Consider the following 22,774-nt stretch of genomic DNA (forward strand, 5'->3'; position numbering starts at 1 on the left):
TCTCAGAGCTGCTGTTCATAGGATGTACGAAGAGGTGAAAGTTAAAATTAGAACTTCAGATGGCATTTCAGAATGTTTTAGGAGCGATATCGGGGTCAAACAGGGCTGTCCTTTATCTCCTACTTTGTTTGGTTTATATATTGACAAACTGGAAGAGTGGTTAAACATGCAAAAGGGTGAAGGCATTCAGCTAGGTGAATTTGTTATAAAGCTGCTCCTATATGCAGACAATCTCATTTTAATTGCCAAATTTGCTTATGGTTTGCAAGATCATCTATCTTCTCTTGAGCGCTTTTGCAGAATGGTGGGGATGCAGGTCAATATCAACAAGACTAAGGTTATGATTTTCTCTAATAATAAAAAACAACACCAACATGAATTTTATTACAATGGAAGTGTTCTTGAAGAAGTTGCAGAGTATAAATACCTTGGCATCGATTTCAACAAAAAACTAAGCTGGTCTAGCTGCAGGTATAAAAGGATATTAGGTGGGTGGAAGGCTTTTTATGCTCTTCAGAATAGGTGCCGTGAAGTAGAGTTGTGGAATTGGAAAACTATTCAAACCTTGTTCGATCTTCTTGTGCTGCTAGTTGTTCTTTACGGGTGTGAATTATGGGCCAACAACACTACTATAGCACAATGGAAACAAATCGAAGGAATCCAAAAGCGCTTGATCACAAGCAAGTTTAAAATCAAAAGCACTGTTCCATATGATATCATGCTAAGTGAAATGGGGGCTGCTCCTATTGAGGCACTTGCTATGGTTCGCCTTCTAAGTTATCTAAAAAGAATCGAAAAAATGGAAGAGGATAGATGGCCTAAAGTGGTCTTTAGTGACACACTATGTTAGCGAAAAAGGACATGGATGCAACAAAACATCAAATGGATAAGTAAATGGAATATTCAATTCAATATGTGCCCCACAAATAATAAAGAAATAAAGATCTTTGTCATGGAGAAATTCTACAAGAGAAATTGGAGAAGCGAGATCGGAAGGAAGAAATTATATTATATAAATGAGTTCAACCCCGCTTGTGATCAACTCCAAAAAGCATACATAGGAGCCAACATTTCTTGGAGGGCTAAAATTCTTATTGCTCAGCTGAGAACCAACTCTCACCAACTTCGTTGTGAGACCGGACGTTGGAAGAGGCCAAAGGAGGCTTGGGAAGAAAGAATTTGCAGATTTTGCAATTTTGGGAAAGTGGAAACTGAACAACACTTTATTTTAGAATGTGAAGCCTACAAGAGTAGTAGAGATAAATTTGCGGACACTATATGTGACAGTTCTTGGCATAACCTATTCAACGAAGAGTACATTGAGCAATTGGGTGGACTCATCATCATCCTACACAAGCAACGAACATTGTTACTTAAGTCTGCTTGAGTTGTCTTGCTGTCCCATAGGCTATTTTTAGCCTTGTGGACGTTAAATTTTTATCCATCTATCTATCTATCTCAACAAGATTTAATCCCTGGTAGGCTCTTTGTAAGTCTTTCAACTTCACCACTAGACCAAAAGCCCTTTAACATTTATATAATTTTAAATTTGCACTCTTTCAAATATAAAACAACATATTTTCGATTTAATTTATAAATAAAACTCATTCTAAATCATATCTTAATTTAATAAAATTAACATTTACTCAAAATTATAAAATTCTTATTCCCTCCTATTTCAATTTCCATAACTTCATTTTACTCTTAACTAATACAACATTCAAACATAAACACATTTGTGAATTCTGATAAAATTCCTAGAAATGAAACTAATCTCCCGTTTGTAACCTCTTAAAAATGAACTCTAAAAGTTCAGCATGAACTTGTGACACCTTGGAACCTTGCCAATGGAGGCGCTTGAACACAGTTTAATATGTGTTTTTTTAGTGCACTTCTTTTAATTCATTCAAATTGATACAAGTTTTTCCTTTTCCATTTTCAATTTCTCGAAACCAGTGTGGCACTACGTAGTAATGGTTGTAGTTTTGTCATAACATTTAGTGTTGCCGCTCCATCTTTTACTGCAGTTCTGGGCGAACTGTACATCAAACAATTCATTGATCTTCCTTTTACGGGTTTCTGGTTATATTAGCGCGAAGGCTAGAGGGTTGGTTTTCTGTGCACATATTTTCCCCTCTCCCTCTCCAGATAGTACTAAAATGATTCCGCAACAATGGACGTCTCCCTGCGGGAATAACTGCACGGACAAGTTTGCAGCCCTCACACAAATTCCATGTACATATTTTTTCTTTCCTCACAACGTCATTTTATTTCTTCCTTTAAAGTTCTGTTTTTCCTTTTGCAATGTTTAAATTTCAGCAATAGTGTTTCTGGTATTGCCTTTCCCTGTTTCTAAATTAGTATTCCGGACTGCAACTCGCAGGAGGGAGAATTTATGTTTTATTTCAAATGTGGTGTAAATTTAGTAACGATGATAAGTGTCTCTGTTCAGTAGCTTAAAATTCATGCGTGGTTTAAAGCCCCCCCTTTTTAAAATAATTGTCCGAAACGCAGTTAATAGGATTTAAAATTTATGTTAGTTCTACTGTGAATTTTAATGATGATCTCAGGGGACAAGGGTTTTGGTTATGCCAATTAAAAGCGAATTGTGTGTTTCAGGCTCAGTTGGAGGGGGCTTTAGGCTTTTATCATTTGAAGTGTTTTGATAGCGAAATTCACGCCTTTATGAACATATGGAGAAGAAAATAATTTGTATAAATTAAAATCTTAAATAACTATATTCAATGTAATAAGATTTTTATGGGTTTAACCATTTATCTCTCATGTGAATGAATGGTTTACTCGCACTTGTTGAAACTAGGCGATCTTATAAAGGTGAAGCCTCAAAAGTTTGCCTGTTCCTGCAGAAAAATGAATAATATCAGAAAAATAAATACATATCAGGAAAGATAAATGTAGAAACACAAGTGAAGATGAATATGTTATTCAAAGGGCTCATTACCCAGAATTCTGGATTCTTTAAGGCTGGGGTCATAAGGAAGGGGGCTTCTAAAAAAATTAAAATAGAGCTGGAGTTCCTTGTTACTTTTAGAAATATTTTAAAAAATTTAAATGCTGATATTAAAGGAAGTTCATGGTTTCATGAATACAATAATTTTTGTCTTTCATACTTTTGCATTAATTTTTTCTATCTAAGTTGCCAATGCTGATGCTGATGTGGATGAGTATGTGATAATCAGATTCGCCGATTTTTTTGGATGCGTCTATATATATATGCAAAGAAATATACAAAAATAAACCATTCATAGCATGATACTTCATCATTAATAGTTTAACTTCAAACTTCACAAACACAAAGACAAATGTACAAATTGAAATAACTATTACAAAATCAAAACTTAGTTCATCATTCAATGTTGATCAATCAAGAGTCAAGAGTCAAGAGTCACTATTCAAATTCAATCATTCAGAATCATAAGGATTCTCAAAATAATTCACATTTTTATCATCTCCAACTGCTGCAAGACTTGCAATTTCAAGATCATCTGAACCAAAAATGGTTCCACTTGTGCTAGATGTACGTGCCATGATGCTATCATCATCATCCTCTGTGATTGTAGTAAGATCCTGTAACGCTGCATCCAAGTTTGCACATTCAGGGGATACATCCCAAAGCTTGGTTGACCCTTCCTTATATCCATCCTCCTTATATGACAAAAGACGCAAGTTGTTATGTATATAAACCAAGTTTTCAACTTTCTTTGAGCCCGGTCAGCTGCACTTCATTGAATGGATATAGGAATATGTACTCCAATTCCGTTCAGCATCAGAAAAACTTGCGACTTGGTAGTGTTTTTAAAATTAAACATACAAGTGAAAAGCAAATTAAAGAATGTTAAACACTAAATTGTAGAATACAATTGGTAAATAAAAAACAAAACAAAACTTACATGTGAGAGGATCTTGATTGCAAGAGGTTGTAGATGCTTGAATGGTAGACCATACATGTACCACCATTTGATAGCGCCCATGTCATTTTGGTCCTTTATTGCATATGGATTAAGTTTTGATCTTGAAGCAAATAAGCCAAATTCTAGCCTCACCTTTTTGTGCATTTCATCATCTGTGAAGAGTCTTGCAAATACACTGTAACACCCATTAGCAACTTCTTCATCTGCATATCGTGCAACTCTATTTGGTATAGCAAGTATTTTGTGGCTATAGTACCTTGGAAATAAGGCATATGCAAGGAGGTGCAATGGGATAGTCATCTTCTCCCAACGATGATGAATGATTGCTTCCACCTTATTGCATAAGGCTTAACATTTTGTGGGGTCATTCTCATGTGTTTGCATAGAAAGCTTCACCTTTTCTACCATGGTGTCCATGTCATCATACACATCCCCCAAGAAAGCTGAATCTGTATTAGCAAAGTGGAGCATAGTTATGATAGGCTCGGTGAAATCCAATACAAATTGCACATAAGCCCACCGTCATCCAAGACCAAAACTTTGATCTTTTGGGCTCTTTTGAATTTGAAGCATTCCATATACTCTATTGGCTAGAAATAACCATTTGGCTCCATGCCCCTTGCACCTTGAGGAGTCATCTCATAGCAACAGTATTAGATGTAAATTGGGTCTCAACAACCTAAGCAAGTAAACAACATGTCATTAAATATTAAGCAAAGTTATATACAATTTGATAATTGAACATGATCATAAAACTTATTCAAATTATATAAATATATGAAACTTACTAATTGCAATTTTGAATTTACCTTCAACAACTACAACTTGGAGAATGCTATGAATATGGATTGTGACATGGTGATCTGTCACAAACATCTATATCTCCTCTCCCTTTTGGTATATTTGCTTCACCCAAGCTATTTAGGTGCCAATTTCTTGCATGATCAAGTTGAGAGAGTGTACAGTGTACAAAAAGTATGGTCGTATTGACTCTCAACCAAAGCCTCTGCACCCCTACAATTTTTGGCATTATCCGTGACTACCTAGACTACATTCTCACTATCGTACCGACTCTCAACCAAAGCACTTGCAACCCTACAATATTTGGCATTGTCTATGACCACTTGGACCACATTTTCACGACCCACCATCTCTATTGCCTCAATGAGAATTCTAGAAAAGAACTGTGAATCCTTAACTTCTCCTTCACAATCAATTGCACTAAAAAAAATTACCCCTTTGGGGGACACTGCAATCACATTAACCGATGGTAAAGTTTCTTGTATCTTTCCATCCATCAGCCACAATAGTTGCACTGAAAGTTTTCCAAGAAGTTTTAATCGTTGGAAGAGCTTTCTCTATAGAAGTCTTTTCTTTTTGTAAAAGAGTAGTACACACCCTCATCATACCCAGGACTAGTGTAATCAGCCGATGCTTTATTGATGGCTGCAACCATTTGCTTCCAATATGGTGATCTTACCAAGTTGAAAGGAAGACCACTGGCATAAAAGCAACATGCAATTGCTTGATCAACAAGCTCTGTTGCCTCCATTTTAAATGTAGAATCAAATGGACCTCTTTTGTGGGCAATAACTTCTAGCTCTTTCTCTTTGTCTCCACCTACAGGTTCTTGCAAGAATTAGTGTTTAGAGGATACAACAGGATCAGCGGGTAATTTCATTTTGCTCTTTCTAGATGAAGGTTGATAAAAACTTGTTTTTGATTTGTGAACGAAATGATCAACAACTTTTTGTTCTTTTATAAATCATGCTAATTGTGCATCATTGATCCTTTTTTCCATCTTTGCTTCCTTTGCACAATCTTATTGCTTTACTAGCAAGGCCCATAAGATGAGTTTTGACCTGAGAATATGAGCTATTGAATGGTTTACTATGACATACATTACATTTCCAAATGTATGACCCACCTCCTGAAACTTCTGATGCTACATCAATTTTGAAGTTATCACTTCGTTCACCTTGCCCCATTGCTGAACTTTGACTACCGGTAGTGGCCATTCTTGCACAATAAAATCTATGAATCTAATAAGAAAATAAAAAAAATTAAATTAGAAATAAACTATGAACATCAAGCATACAAGTGCAAAAATATGACAAAAAAATATTAAAAAAGATAGCTAAACTTGTTTCTTCATTTCTTTAAAAAAAATTAGATTTTTTTCTTGTAAAAGTTCTTCCAAGACTTGAAAAATTCATCATCATCTCAAAAAAAGAATCAGTAAAACAACTCAAGAATGGGATCAAATACTTACCTTAGATGCTTAGAAGGCCTTTATAGAATCTATCTGACACCCTACAAATGATCCTCTTCAAAAATAATGAACTTGCTTTCAAATGCCAAAATGGAGACCAAATGAGAAGAGAGCCCAATTGCATACAAAATGAGAAGAATGAACAATGAATAGTCTCTTTTAGGGCCGTTTTAGGTTTAGGAGCAAGGAGCAAAAAAGAATTAAAAATAATAATAAAGCACATGCTAAATAAGCGTTTAAGTGATTATTGGCATGGGAATGGCATCTTGGTTGTGGGTGCTTCCCAGATGCGCCAAGATGCTTCCTAGATGCTCCCAGGAAGCGCATCCCAGGCGTATGGATGCTTGTTGGAGGTGCTATAACGCGTCCACCAAGTATGCGCAAGTGCGAGATGCACTTCCTGGGAGCGTCAAGGTAGAATCCAAAAGCATCCGCGCACTCGGATGCATTTGCTTTAACACCCAACGCCAAGAGGAGAGAATTGGCATTTTAGATCAGAACTTTAGATTGGTTATAATTGGAGTCACAGAGTTATTATTGGGCTAATATGACTCTCAAACTTATTATATTTGTTTCTCCTGTCATTTGAAAGTTAATGTTGAGTTGGTGTTCTAAGTGGTGTTGAGTTTATGCTCAAGTTTTTCAGTTAGGTATTCATGTGGTAAAAGAGTTAGAGCTCTCAAAGAGAGGGGTTGTTGCTCCTTAGGGTCCTAACCCTTAAAACTTTGTAGTTAGTTTGGTGGTGTATAGGGGGTTTGGAGACTCCATAAAGTTCGGTCCCTTTAAAAGTTGTAGTTGGATTGAAGACTCGTTAGGCTGGATTAGGAAGGTAGATCCTAGTATTTATTCTCATTGTGGTTTTCTCCTACATTGGGTTTCAACCCCATATTGTTGTCTATTGTGTTTTGTGCTTCTTGATTTCATTGTATTTGCTTATCAATCTCATTTAATGCACTAAAGTACAAAATTAATTGAGTTGAAGAAGATTTGGATTAACTTTTGAAATTAATTCCAAGGTATATTCACTAATAATTCAGCCCCTTCCTCCCTTTTAGTAGTGAACTTGTGTTCGACATTCTATACTTGTAATCATTCTGTCTTTCATCCCTTTCTTTGTATGTTGTCGTTCTGTAGTTGCCAGAAAAAAGACAGAACATGGTCTTTCAAACTAGAAATTTGCAGATTTGGAAGACTGTGTATAGGATATGAGTGAAAAGCCTTTGAGCAAGGAAAGGGTGAGAGATTTTAGACAAAATTAACTCCTCAAATGAGGGGAAAAAATAAAAAACGAGATTTTCTAGAAGCACTGCATATGAATGGACACCAACCTTTGAGTGAGTAAATAAGGTGCATATACAAATGGGAAGGTTATATACTCAAATGTTTTTTTTATGTCCCCTTACAAGTTTTCTAGAACGCACTTAATGCATAGAAACAAGATTTCTAAGTGCATTTGCAGCATTGTAAACAATGGGAAAAGTGTATGTAATGCGCTTGAAAGTGGGCTTTTTAGTTTGTATTGCATAATGGGAAAATGACTTGCTTTCTTGGAATACTTCATAATTTAGAACAGGTTTTTATTCCCGAATGCATATACAAGTGAGATGAAACTATTGCATATGCAACTTGGAGAATTTAGACTGAAGTAGAAGGATTCAACAACAAAATAAATAGCATGCACCGAAAAAGAAATGGAAGACTTGCATTAATATACATGAACACAAATATAAACAAGAAAGAGACCCTAAAATTGCACAAGAAAATTTATCTCTTTTGGGAAAACAAGAGAAGTTTTTCCCAAAATCTGAAAAAAAATCTGAAAAAAAATCCAAAAGATATTCAAATTTTGAGAAAGATCCCCAAAAAGATGTTATATAGGCAAAGATTTTGACTCAATCTTTTTGAGAAATGAATGCATATCCAAGTCAAGATTAAATACTTGACAAATACCGATGATGGAGAGACAAAGTGCATAAATTTAGCAACAAGATTGAATGATTCAAACTTGTAAGTGCTTGAGGAGTTGCAATTATATGCACACATACCCAGAAATGACACATAGGGTTGAAGAACATGATTTTGGAAAAGACAAACAAGCTGGAAATGACATTTTATGCCCTAGATGAGCTTCTAACTTCAAAAAATAGGAGAGTTGTCGCAATGTTAGAAGTCTTACTTTGTACTTTTTGATCCTATTGGTTTTACAGTATTCTTCTTAAAAGAATTAGGATTTTAGTTCCTTGCATTACTAATTACCCAACGATCAATATATTCCTTCCTAAGATTCACTATCAACATTGGTGAGGGGCTTCTCTTGCCCTAACATAAAACCAAAGAATATATATTGTGATGGTCTTGTTAATCTTTGTGACCTATTTTTATTTCGTTCCTCCGAAACTTTCTTATTTATATTTAATGTTTGGAAATCAATCCAATTTATATGAAGTGTCAATTGTTTCTAGTTTGAAGGTTGCTTGCTCCTCTCATATTGAAATCATTGGGTAGCGTCCATTATTGTCTCATCAAAAAAGTGAACAATCAACAAAATTTGTTTTTGCATGGTTTTTGGTCATCCATAAATGAATTACTCTTGGGTCAAGGACCTTTATCTGCAAAGCTTGTTGGTTCCACATCGTTAGGAGCACCGACAAGCTGGTTCCAATTTACTAGGTAAAAGGGTGAATTACTCTTGGGTCAAGGACCTTTATCCGTGAAGCTTGTTGGTTCCACATCGTGTGGAGCACCGACAAGCTAGTTCCGACTTACCAGGTAAAAGGGTGGCGAGGTCTTAGGTCCAATGTTTAACTTAAGCTTTGATACTGTTTGCCCCATGTGTAGGCAAAACCTAACTCCTCAATTTGATAAGTAATAGGCCGAAGCCTATATTAATTATTATTATATGTTGTAATTAATTAATATTATGTGTTAATTTCAAGTAGACTCGAACACAAGACCTCCCACACGAGCTCACAAGTTACTGTAGTGCTATAGTCTTTTGCCTTCATGAAATAGAAAGTTTTCAATTAACCAATATAACAACAATGAACTACCTCTTAAGCACACAAATACGTTAACTTCTAGTAACTAACTTAACCAACTTCAATATAAAAAATAAAAAATATATATTTAACTACCTTCACTTGATAATGAATTTACTAACAAATTAATTATTGTTTAGTTTTAAAGGAAAGTAATTAACTTAAATAGCTAAGAATACATGAAATTAAAGAACTTGTAAAGGTGGAAATTCCTTTCTTTGCTGTTGACCTCGATTTTCATTTAGGCAAGGAAGAGCATTATCAATAATTGTACCTCCCAACCTTTGACCTTTTGGTCTCCTACATAGCTTCCTTTTAGATTTGGTCCAATCCTGTACATAAACAGGATCCAATTTTATTGCCATCAGAGTCTTGGTGTTTAGAACCCACAACCATCTTAGTCAGTCACACCCTGTATACTTCTCTTCCTATGTGAGTGACCACCGTGACTAGATGTGCACTGCTGGTTCAAGTGTTTGATGGTTACCATCCATTGCATAGCACCACCTTAGTCAAGGTTTTATTAATGCGAGCACTATGCTGTGCTGTCAATATCACCACCTTACTCGTATATTGAGCCCTTAAGATTCATTCACTCTTCTGTAACATCCCTACTTGAAATAGAATTTAATAAAAATAATAATAATAAAGTAAAATATAATGTAAAGAACCTCAATCGGTTCTACCTTTGATTCTAGTTGTTTGACATTTTGTCAAACACTTATCATGCAAACTTTATCTCACTGTATTAATTTTAGATTGTGTTCCTTAAGTTTATAGGCTGCAAATGAGGTTATTGAATGTTGCTTGCAATGCGAGGTTGTTGTAGGAATGATACACTAGCTGTTTTAAACTTTTGACAAAATATACATGACTCAAATTAACTATTAGTCTATTACAGCTAATAGACATTAAGGCAAACACTTGCTGTGCATCCCAATGAGCACCTACATCCACTAGGCATTGCTACAAACAATAATAGTGCATTCTTGCAACCATTTACAATGACAACACAATGCCAGTATAGAACTAAAGACTTGCAATTTTAACATTTGCAAGTTATTACAAATAATTCTCTTATAATTCATAAAATTGAATAGGAACCTATATATGAATGGTGTCCAAATTAGTCGGCAAACCCAAGGAATTGCAACACCAAACTAGGCGTTGAAAGGTTAAGGAAGTGATGTTATTTTGCAGCAGTATTTGGTCACCCCTCAAGTCAACAAATGCCAACAATCTTCAACATAGCTTCTTGCATCCAAACGCTGCTATAGATAATAGATAACCATGTTGAAGATTGTAGCTGCGATAGAGATCTTTATCTTTGGAAATATGGACGTTATTATGTTATTGTCACCTTCAGCTAAAAAGGACACTTACATTTAAATTGTAATATTAAAAGTAATGACATGTGTCATTCGACATGCATTGAGGCATGAAAATTCAAAGAGTTCTAAATGTAATTGTGTCATGTCTCCAAATTTTAATGTAATAATTAAAATTAAATTAATTAATTAATTGGTCCCAGAATTTAAATAATATAATAGAAGGATCTTTAATTAGTTACTTTAATTAATTAATATGGGGCCTGAGTAAATAATATTTGTATTTGTGGTTCCGATTGATTTAGTATATCTCGGACCCATTTTTATTTTTAATTGTTTCTGTAAGTGTTGCTGTTGGCTATCTTTGTAAACCCTTGAGAGTTCCTCTGAAGGGTATTTAAGCACGACATGTAGGTAGTAGTATGCATGCGATTTGGTTTATTATTTGTACTGCGAATTCCTATTGGGATTCTCTGTTATTCGCCATTTTGGAAGAGAGAGATCTTCCCTACTTGGCTTTCCAGTTTTGGTGGTATTCAACCCTCACCCTATTTTGTTTGTGTACTACCTGACTCGGATCTGGCAAATCAGAGCGGCATTTTATCTATCATTTGTATCTGGCAAATCTGAAATGCTATTGTTATTTCTCTATGTGCAATCATTGGCAATAGTTATTGGTAACAATTTGTCTTTCTTGCATGGATGTGTAAAATACTCTAGCAAAGTGATAACATTCCGTTACCCTTTACCCATACACCATACAGTTGTAACCATACAGATCCATCTACTTAGCAACCATACAGATCCATCTACTTAGCAACCATACAGATCCATCAATTAGCACCATATAGACTATGACAACATCATTGTAGGACCCCCGCTCCCAATACTGTACAACCTACTTTCCATACCGTATGACCACCCTACAACACCATATGACCAAAGCCTGACATCGTACAACCAACTCATTTGTACCATACGGACAGCTCAAAGACACTGTACACTTCCTACTTTTTGTACAATACCCTCCAACTACTGGATGGGGACAGAATCAAGATACAGAGGAAGCACATCTTCAATTGCGAGGGATTGGAACACTATAGTGGTATCAAAGCAATTGCCTTCGGGTCGAGATTCCCTTCAGATTGAGTTTTCCTTCGGATCGAGCTCCTCTTCAGGTCGAGACTCCCTTTGGGTTGAGTTTCGCTTCGGATTAAGTTCCCTTTTGGGTGGAGATTCCCTTTGGACTGAGTTCCCCTTTGGATCAAGTTCCCCTTCGGGTTGAGTGTAATGTCCTCGATTTTGGCAGGTCAACACAGTGGATGGAGTTAGCTCATCATAGTGATCCTCGTGAGCTGACATGGTCTTTTGGGGGTCTCAAGTTGTGGACTTACTATTTTTAGTAAGTCTATTTTTGGCAGTTGCTATTTTTGGCAGTGCAATGGGTGGCTTTAGCAGTTGGTCGTCACCTGCAGTTAATAAAGTAATAATTGCATGAGCTCTTATTTTTATTAATCATTGAGTTGCATTATTATAATAATGTTTATATTATTATAATAATGACTTTAAGAGATGTTTCTAAAAGGCGAGTTGGAAAGTTTCTAGCGTTGAGTTCTTTTCGGAAACTTCCACAATTTTTGAAGTGGAGTTTTTATTACAATAATAGATAAGTCGTCTATTATTAGTTAATGGTTATCTATTGTAAATATCTAGTTAGCTTTAGTTAGCTTTCACTTTTTTAGCTTTATCTGTTAGAATAGAATATTTCTATTCTTTTTGATAGTTTCCTAAGGAAACATCGCTTTATTCTTTTGTATAAATTGACCTCTTGGTCTCTGTTAATAACAAGCAAGTATTTTACCAATTACTTCTGTAATATGGTATCAGAGCTAATACTTGAAGTTTTTTCAAAAATTTTGTAATTTCTTTTTTGAAATTATTTGCTTCAAAATTTTCGGAATTTTTTCTGCGATTTCTCAAAAACCCGTCTAGGGTTTTCCATTTTTTGAAGAATTTGTGTGTTCACTGTCATTTTTCAGCTGCTGAAAATCGCAGATCTGGAGGTTGTTTTTCTGCAACTTGGATCCTCATCATATCTGAAAATCGCAAGCTAGGGTTTCAGTTTTGGCATCTATTTTTCTGCAGTCAAGGAACAACATTTTTGAGGGTGAAATCACAGTTTTTAATGCTAAAATCTCTTTGCCTATGCTGTCTCAGGCAAAAATGGCCCTGTTCTGATCAAAATCGTCTTTTTCAGACCTGCAAACACCATTTTTTTGTTGCGTTGACCTTCAAATCCGCCGACTAGTTTTTTGGCTCGAAACCCTAATTTTTGGGGTCAGAATTTTTTTTTGTTTGCAAATTCTTGGTAGGTTTTTTTAAGAGCCCAACTAGGTTGTCCGTTTTTTCTGGGTGCCTCGTTTTTTGTGCCTCGATTTTCGAGCTAGCGGATTCAGAAAACAATAGCATATTCCTTCTGGGTTTTTCGAGCTCTCTTCTGGGTCACTCTTTGATTCTTCTGGGTCTTCCATATTTTTGCCTCGAACAACATGCCTTCACAGATTTTCATTGAAAGATGTACCATGGCATCTCTGACAAATATTCTGCTCGAGCATAACTCCAAATTCAATGGTCGCAATTATGGAACCTGGAAGCAGCACATCATTGCAATCTTTGAATATCGGAACACCGATCAACTTGTTCTGGGTGTTATGAAGCGTCTGATTTCTCCAGGTCCTAATCAAGATACATGGGATTTGAATAATTGAGAGGTAGTAATGCTTCTCAAGTTATCCATGGCTGATGATCAGCTTTCTCAGATTCCATCCGGCAAGACAGCTGCTGAAATCTGGACACACCTCAAAGGTCTTCATGAGACTTCTGACAAGAGCAGAGCCTTCTTTCTGAAAACCACTCTATTTTCTATTGTCATGGATGAGCGGACCACGCTCCAGGCACACCTGAATTGGATTCAGGACAACCGTGATCAACTACTTGCCATTGGTCGCAAGATGGAGGAAGAGGATATTGTGGTAATCACTCTTTGGAGTTTACCAAAATCCTATGAGCATTTTATTGAGACTTTCAACATCACATCTATTGGTGTTGATCTAAAGTTCACTGATCTTTGCACACTGCTGCTTCAGCAAGATCGGTGGAAACAATAGTTTGGTAGCAGCTCCAATTCCACCTCCACTGAGCAAGCCTTTGCTGCGAAATCCTTTCAGAAGGATAAGGGCAAGTTTCAGCAACCATCTCAGCAAAAGTCTTCTGCTCCAGCATTCGATGGTACCAAAAAGAAGAACATTCAATGCAACTATTGTCACAAGTTTGGTCACATGAAGGTTGAATGTCGGAAACGCTTAGCTGTCCAGTCTAAGCAATTTGGTTCGCAACCCAAAGCGAACAGTGCAAAGCACACTGAGCAGGCAGAATTTGCCTTTGACGCCTTTATGGCTAAGAGACCTACAGATCATGTGAAGTCGTCTACCTGGTACATTGATTCAGGTGCCTCTCGACATTTCACTCACCGCAGAGACTGGTTTACTGACTACCAGCCTTATTCAGATTCTGTTATTTTTGGTGGCGGAGAAGAGTACACGGTTGTCGGTAAAGGCAACATTCAGATTCAGTCAGTTGGGAGGAATCTCATATTCCTTGATGTGTACTACGTTCCAAGGATGGAACTAAATCTACTCTTAGTCAGTTAGTTGCTGCGACATTCTCCACACTTGGCAGTCGCCTTCAGTTCACATCAGTGCACCATCACTGATCGAGCAACTAAATCTACTGTTGCAGTTGGTCTTGAGGATCATGGTCTTTTCAGACTTATTGATTCTGGTGATTCTCAGGACTTAGCTATGGCTGCTCGGCCATCTTCCATAAGCACACTTTGGCATCAACGATATGGGCACTTAAATGTGCATTATCTCTCACAACTTGCTCGGGATGAGCTTGTTCTTGGTTTGCCAGAGATTCAAACTCAACACCTTGGAGTTTGTCACGCATGTCAAGCTGGGAAGCAACATCGCACACCTTCCCCCAGTGGCGATTCTTGGTGAGCTTCTCAGGTACTTCAGCTTGTTCATGCTGATATCCTCCTATTCTTGGGTACAGGTATTTTCTGTTGTTTGTAGATGATTTTAGTAAAAAAATGTGGGTGTATTTCCTTAAAAAGAAATTTGATGCATTTACTGTATTTCAAAAGTTTAAACCCTTAGTTGAAAAAGAGTCTGGGAAATCTATTATTACTCTTAGATTAGACAATGGGGGGGAATTTTGTTCTAATGTTTTCTCTAGCTTCTTGGATACACATGGCATCCAACGCTAGTTCACCACACCCCACATGCCACAACAGAACAGTGTAGTTGAACCGAGATGGCTCGTTCCATGCTCAAACACAGACATGTTCCGAAGCAGTTTTGGGCAGAAGCAGTTAACATTGCAGTTTATCTGTTGAACCGGTCACCCACAGTGGTGGTCAAAGGTAAAACTCCGCAAGAGGCCTGGTCAGGTCGCAAGCCTAGAATCAGTCGCTTGAAGGTTTTTGGCTCTCTTGCTTTTGTTTGGATCCCTGATGCTTCACGCACCAAGTTGGATGCCAAGAGTCAGAAATTGATGCTTGCTGGATATAGCAGTCTTCACAAAGCCTACCGCCCGATTGATGTTGAGACATCTCATCTTATATACAGCCGTGATGTAGTCTTTGATGAGTAGTGAGGACCATTCATGCCTGTTTCTCCAGTTCTTGATCCAACAGATCAGCCTATGCAGGCTCATGATTTGGGAGTTCGGCTTCCATTAGGTCCACTTGATGGGAGGGCTCTAGTAACTCCTGCAGCTCCAGCTATTCCAGTGATACCTGTACAGACTCCTCCGACTTCTCCTGCAGGATCACCTCGTTTTGAAGATGCTTCACCTGAGTTTGATCCAACTTCTTTTGATGCGGATCCTGCTGATCAAGCATCTCCTAGTACTACTGTTGGTCCTTCTCTTATCCAGCCTAAGTGGTGGGCTAAGACGCTGATCTTCATGATGATGAGCTCGTAGATGGGAGAACTGCTCGGAAAAAGAGCAATACTACAGATTCTGTTAACTTCGCTCTTATGGCCAACATTCACAGTGTGTTTGAACCTCAAACATATTCTGAGGCTAAAGGAATTCCAGAGTGGGAATAGGCCATGACATCTGAACACCAGAGCTTGCTGAAGAACAACACTTGGGTCCTTTCTGATCTTCCACCAGGAAAGAAACCCATTGGCTGCAAATGGGTCTACAACATCAAATACAAATCAGATGGTACTTTGGATAAGTACAAAGCTCGTTTAGTGGCAAAGGGCTTTTCTCAGTGTCAGGGCATTGATTATGAGGAGACCTTTGCTCCTACTGCAAAGATGAGCACCATCAGATTAGTCCTAAGCATGGCAGTGCAATTTGGTTGGAAGGTCCATTAGATGGATGTAAAGAGTGCTTTCCTGAATGGTGATCTCCATGAAGAGGTCTACATGATGCAGCCTCCTGGTTTCAAGGTTGTTGTTAAAGACCATCAGGTTCTCAAATTAGTAAAAGCTCTCTATGGTTTGAAGCAGGCCCCTCAGGCATGGTACATCAAGATTGATAAGTACCTCAGTGATCAAGGCTTCAAGAGGAGTTTTTCAGACTCAAATCTGTACATCAAGACTACTGACAGTGACATCATCCTTCTGGTTATCTATGTGGATGATCTGATCATCACTGGTAGTTCGGCATCTTTGATTTAGGGAATCAAACAGAACTTATGCCAGTCTTTGATATGACTGACCTTGGGCTCATGCATTATTGCCTAGGTGTTGAAGTTTGGCAACAATCTTCTAGTATATTCATCTCTCAGTCCAAATATGCCAGGGCCCTGTTAGACAAATTCCGAATGCAGGATTTCAAACTTGCAACTACACCTATGGAGAAAGGTCTCAAGTTATTAGCAAAGTTTGATTCTCCTTCCGTTGATGATACTACATACAGGCAACTAGTAGGTAGCCTCATCTACCTCTCTGCTACTAGGCTTGATATTAGCGTCGCAGTTAGCTATATTTCACGCTTTATGACATCTCGTAAGGTTGATCATTGGATGGCAGCAAAGCGTATGCTTCGTTATGTGAAGGGCACTTCAGATTATGGACTTCTGTACTCTCGAAATTCTAATGCTAAACTCAGTGGGTTCATAGATTCAGATTGGGCAGGCTCCGTTGATGATAAAAAGTCAACATCTGGATATGTGTTCAGTTTGGGATCCGGTGCAGTCACATGGACCGGCAAGAAGCAACAAGCAGTTTCTCTCTCTTATACGGAGGCTGGATACAGAGGGATTGTTAAGGTAGGATGTGAAGCTATTTGGCTTCGTCGGATGCTTGGGGATATGTAGATGTCACTAGCAAGACCGACTACTCTGTTTGTTGATAACGAAGGTGTTATCAAGTTAGCACAGAATCGAGTCTTCCATGAACGAACCAAGCATCTGGATGTTCATTGTCATTACATACGACAGTTGGTTGAAGACGGGACTATTGATCTTCAGTATGTTCCTACCACAGATCAGACTGCAGACATTCTCACCAAGCCTCTTGGTTCTGATAAGTTTGTCAAATTCAGAGGACAGCTTGGTGTTGTAGATAGATTAACTACTAAGGGAGGGTATTACAATAATAGATAAGTCGTCTATTATTAGTTAATGGTTATCTATCATAAATATCTAGTTAGCTTTAGTTAGCTTTCACTTTTTTAGCTTTATCTGTTAGAATAGAATATTTCTATACTTCCGTAATAGTTTTAAGGAAACTTTGGCCAACGAAAAGTTTATAAATAAGAGTTCATTTATTGGGAAAGGCACGCTTGATTATATATTTTATTTTGTGCCTTTGTGGCTTCTTCCTGGGTTTTTAACTGTATGCCCTTGTTGATGTATAAGGGTTGAAAATTCTGAGAATTGCACTTGTAATTTAGTTGCTAAGGTATATCTAAGATTGCCTAACTTCTCTACACTGTTCATTGTTGTATATAAGAAGTGTCTTACTCCAGTCTTGAAGTATAGTGGATTTGTCGTATTTCTCCTACTGTGTTCATTGTGGCTAAGGAGACATACTTCCTGGAGATTAATCAATTGTTACTGTTTGGCAATTGAGGTGTGTTCAATTCAGTGGTTTGTGATAGCTGAAGTGCATTTTGGAAAAACGTGTGGAGTTTTGAATTTTGCTGATTGAATTACGGCTAGCAAGGCCAAGTATACACCTGGGAGTCACATGAGAAAGCTAGAGCATTTTAATTGACAGCCAACGTCAATTACCTCTGTTGACGTTACTGTTGGGGCCGGAATTCATCCAATATGGCATTGGACATGGGGAGTTTTGCTGGCGTTAGGAATTGAGAGGTGGTTGTTGCTAAATGTTGGATGACATATAGATGCATTTGGACATTCTTTGCTGATTGACATTTCCTGCATTCACAAACAACAATCGGGTTCATTTTGGCATTGTAGATTTTGAATAAAAGTTTGTTTAGAGACATTTGATTTTATAAAAATGAAATCCAGTATCATATTGGAGTAGTCTTTCATGATCATAGAGTTCTCTGTGGTTAACTTATATTTAGAAATATAGTTTTAAGAAATAAAACAAAGGAAAGAGGAATTTGTCATTAAGTTTTGTAGGGGAAAAAACCAAAGGTTTTTACATCGAGATTCCCTTTGGGTCAAGTTCCCCTTTGGGTCGAGATTCTCTTTGGATCGAGTTCCCCTTTGGACTGAGTTCCCCTTCGGGTCGAGTTTCCCTTTCAATCAAGTTCCCCTTCAGGTCAAGTTCCCCTTCGGATCAAGTTTCCCTTTCGGTCAAGATTCCCTTCACATTGAGTTTTCCTTCGGGTCAAATTCCCCTTCGGACCGAGATTCCTTTCGGATCACGATACCCTATGGATTGAGATCCCCTTCGGACCAAGATTGCCTCTGAGCAGAGATCCCCTTGGGGATGAGTTTGCGTTTGGGCCGTGATCACTTTCAGGCTGAGTTTGCCTTCGGGATACTACAAATTGTATTAAGAGTCACATTTTAGAAAGTTGTAGAGACCTTCAGTTGGTATGTGAAGAGTCTCTCCTTAAAAGTTATATATATCGCATCAAGTGATAGACATTGTACACTTGAATTCTATTATCAATAAAATGATATTTGTGTTGTGTGGCTAGGTTTTTCCCTTCATTCTAGAAGTGTTTTCCTAGTATATTTCTGGTGTTCTTTGTTTTAGTTTTGTTGGTTATCTTCATTGTTTTCTAGGCTCTAGTTTTAACATGGTATCATAGCGTGATTATTGGTGATAGAAATTTAGCATTAAAGATTATGCTAGATTCATGCAATTATTTTAAGTATGTTCTTTGTGTTCACTGGGAAAATCTTATCTTGGTATATTGATATATTTGTATCAATTTTATTTATTTCACTCTAGAGCGTGTCTTGGTTTCTGATGCGGTGGGGGGTTCATTTCGTTGTTGTCTTTAGTTGTTCATGTCTTCTGGTCTTTGAATCTTGCAATTTATATTGTTGGGTTCAGTTTGTTGGGCAAACTCATTTTTTGTGTGCTCTCTACTAATCATTATTTTTTATTTCCTGTCTGTGACTTACCCTACATCATTTTTTAGCTTTTGTGTCGCTTTCATGACTATTGCAATCCATCCATTTCGGCTCTAGAGATATGGAAATATATGAATATATTTCGTTGGGGGATTGCCTGTGTTTTTCAAGAGCGATGCACATTGAAGGCGAGGGAAATATGGAAAATGGTTTCAAGATTGACATTGAAGAGTCTTTGCGTGTCCATTCTTATTTTTTTATTTTTCTCGAATGATCCAAGTGCACAAAGTATCATGTCTACGATTTCATGAAGAATCTGGCACCATAAATGATGTCGGAATACTCGTCAAATTTACAACTTCATAGAAATAATGGAGCCTTCAGTTGGTGCTTCACATAGTTGAATGGTTTCATTTATATCGCGATTGAGACATAATTTTTTTTGGCATTGCGTGTGTATCTCTATCCATGCCAACGTTTCATACAAGATGAGCGGACATCTATAGGATCGTGCACAACAACCTATTATATCTAGCAAGTCGTTATCGACAAATAAGTGTTTTATTTTTATTTTTACAATATACAAGGTTCATTTCTTTTGAAACCTCTTGTCATTACTCAATAATCGATGGGCGTTTATTTCTGTTGCTCTTTGTTGGGTGATTAGGGTGAAACACATAATTCAAACACTAGCCGATTTCTGCTGTGGTCATCTTTGCCAGAGGATCATCTTTGCATCTTCGCTTGTCTTGTAACTGACGTCAATTGATTTATCAACTAATCTTAGAATTATGGTAATCATGAAAAGTGTAATGGCAAGGCAGATTGAATATTTCACCGCCTCTATAAATGCTGAACGCACCCATCGATAGCTTGGCAAGTCTCTTTTGTTCATAGCGTGTGACTAAGGTGAATTTTGAGGTGTCTTTTCAAAGGAATCAAGAAATCATTCGCACGATGCCAATTCATGTTTATTACATGAAACATTCTTGCTTTCTCATTCTTTTCGATGGTGATATATGGTGATATTGTGGGAGACAATATTGAATCCACGCAAATTCTTATCTGAGACTATATCTCGAGATTGATGCATGTCTTGCAACTCTTCTGGATGATCGATCGATTTAAGTGGATAATGGAGGACGTGATATCATATGGTTGAATGATAGTCAAAGATTTTATGATGGGTTGTCCAGATCGTATGTGTGTTGACTCTTTTGGACAAGCGTCATGTAAGAGACCCTATTGTTCTTCTCTTGGAAGATTGACAGTATCTACAAGGAAAAAGATTGGTATTTCGTAGCGGTGCGGATAATATCAGCATGCGACCATGCCTTGCTTCTACACTAAGATGCAAAGTATCACATCCTCGTAGGCAGCATGAGCGTAGAAATAAGAAGACTAAGAAAAGAAGACTGTTTGCATTGAGAGGTATCAGTGTGGATACTTAATAAAGGTAATCTCAACAACTGTGAGAGAGTCAGGAATGCAAGAATGTCATATATGGGTTACAGACATGAACACTTTTCTTATGGGGAATTTGTCCTGAGATGGTAAGAGTTTTTGCTTTAGTAGGCATAGCGCTCAATTCGAGAGGTAACTACGCAATGTTGAGAACTCTTTGTCGCTTTTTGAAGGATGTCAGACTTCTCTTTTGCATCTTGTTGTTTCTTGTCTTCCCTTAGATCACCGCTAGAAGTGTGCTGAAGTACAATTTTATTATCAATGATATTAAGGCATTCTTGATTAGTTTAATCCTTTGAAGGCAATCACGTCAAATGTATTGGAAACATTTAAGTATGCTTGATTTGGCAAAATATTGTTGGGACCTGCTTCTTACTCTCTAGTATCAATGAAGTTTGTAGAGCTCCTCTTTAGCATTCATATATGTCATATATGGAGATATATTGAGGAAATGTCAATCCCATAGATGTTGGAGGTTGTTCGATAAGGAAAAGCGTTGATGATGGATTATCACTGAAGGGCATATATGGTGAGAATACTCTTTGATTTTTATATGAAAGACAATCCATGTTGAAAGAGATAAGTATTCTATATGTTTATTTCAAAAATCTTATCTCCGTTTTTTTTGATAGATTGGTTTAATCTCTATTGGTTGCAAGATGCAACAAGAATCATGAGATGGAGATATTGTTAAAGATATATGAATGCATTCAGATATGAAGCTTAGATCTCCAGAAGGAGCTTTTGCTCTAGAGGTAGGCTTCATAATTAAAGAGGAAGCGCCTATGGAATCCCCTTCATTCTCATATATGGTTGTAATGCTTGTGGAATTAGTGAAAATTTGAGACTTAAATAGAACTAAGACTTATTTTGTTATGCATGTTTTATTCTTTTGTGAATAAATGAGATTGTAAGATCAGCTATGATAACTTTTTCACTATGCGATAGTGAACATCATGTTGAGAGAGTCCATGATGTCATCACATTGAGAGATTTTGTGATGGGATTTGGATGTCATGTTGAAAGATTCCATGATAGTTCACATTGAGAGAGTTCGTGACTAAAGGCTTAGCTGTGAGTTTTACAAATCTGTCATGTTGAGTGATTCCATGATCATTAATATTGAGTAAATTGTTCTCTTAGTTTCACGTTAAGTGATTCCTTGAATATGAGTAATTGTTATGGGTTTTCATGTTGAGTGATTCCATGAATTTTATTGCATCTATGTGATGAGATTTGATCATTGACATTTTGGTTGCAGCCTTGTGTGATTTCTCAGCTAAAGATCTCTCTTTGGCTAAAAGGGAGTGTTAAATATTGTAGCTACGATAGAGATCTTTATCTCTGGAAATATAGACATTATTATGTTATTGTCACCTTCAGCTGAAAATAACACTTACATTTAAATTGTAATATTAAAAGTAATGACATGTCATTCGATATGTGTTGAGGCATGAAAATTTGAAGAGTTATAATTGTAATTGTATTAAGAGTCACATTTTAGAAAATTGAAGAGACCTTCAGTCAGTATGTGAAGAGTCTCTCCTTAAAGTTATATATATTGCATCAAGCGATAGGCATTGTACACTTGAATTTTATTATCAATAAAATGATATTTTTGTTGTGTGGATGGGTTTTCCCCTTCGTTCTAGAAGGGTTTTCCTAGGATATTTGTGGCGTTCTTTGTTTTAGTTTTGTCTCTTTCTTTTTGCTGGTTATCTTCATTGTTTTCTGGACTCTAGGTTTAACAAACCACAACATCAAATCATGTAACAGTGGCGTCTAATAACAGAAGTCAATCACCTTAATTGTTCACCAAATTCTGGCCGTGTAGGATTAAGTAAATGCAGGCTCCCCAAACACCCAATTTGCAGCAGGAAATGTAATATCCTGAATGGATATTTTCCCAAGCTTATCTCAAAAATATGATTTAGAATACGACCAGATTGCTTATGCATTAAACTTTCAAACTTGACCAGCAATTAAACAACAAATGCATGTAGAAAACCTCAGAGATTTCTATTGTTTTATAATATTCAACAATTACACTAACATGACCAGAAAAACTCATATAAACTCTTTAGAATACATTATTGCGCATACATCAGCAATACAATAACTAACTATCAAAAATCGAATCTTAAACACAG

The 22,774-nt window shown here is 37.0% G+C and overlaps 1 protein-coding gene across 3 annotated transcripts in view; it reads left to right on the top strand.

Moving 5' to 3' along the window:
- The first annotated feature begins 1,710 nt into the window (after positions 1–1,710).
- LOC149577531 (defensin-like protein) overlaps positions 1,711–22,774 on the top strand; it is a 250,124-nt gene continuing 229,060 nt past the window's right edge. For 2 of the 3 annotated variants that reach the window (XM_089824261.1, XM_089824265.1), the window contains exon 1: positions 1,780–2,235. In XM_089824261.1, coding sequence (XP_089680387.1) covers positions 2,160–2,235 — 76 coding nt within the window. In that variant the 5' untranslated portion in view covers positions 1,780–2,159. Of the gene's footprint in view, positions 2,236–22,774 lie in introns of all 3 variants that reach the window. The other variant, XM_089824254.1, reaches the window with a different exon arrangement.

This window comes from Cupressus sempervirens, chromosome 1 (assembly GCF_028749045.1).
Source record: "Cupressus sempervirens isolate cs-2001-9-10 chromosome 1, ASM2874904v1, whole genome shotgun sequence".
NCBI lineage: Eukaryota > Viridiplantae > Streptophyta > Pinopsida > Cupressales > Cupressaceae > Cupressus > Cupressus sempervirens.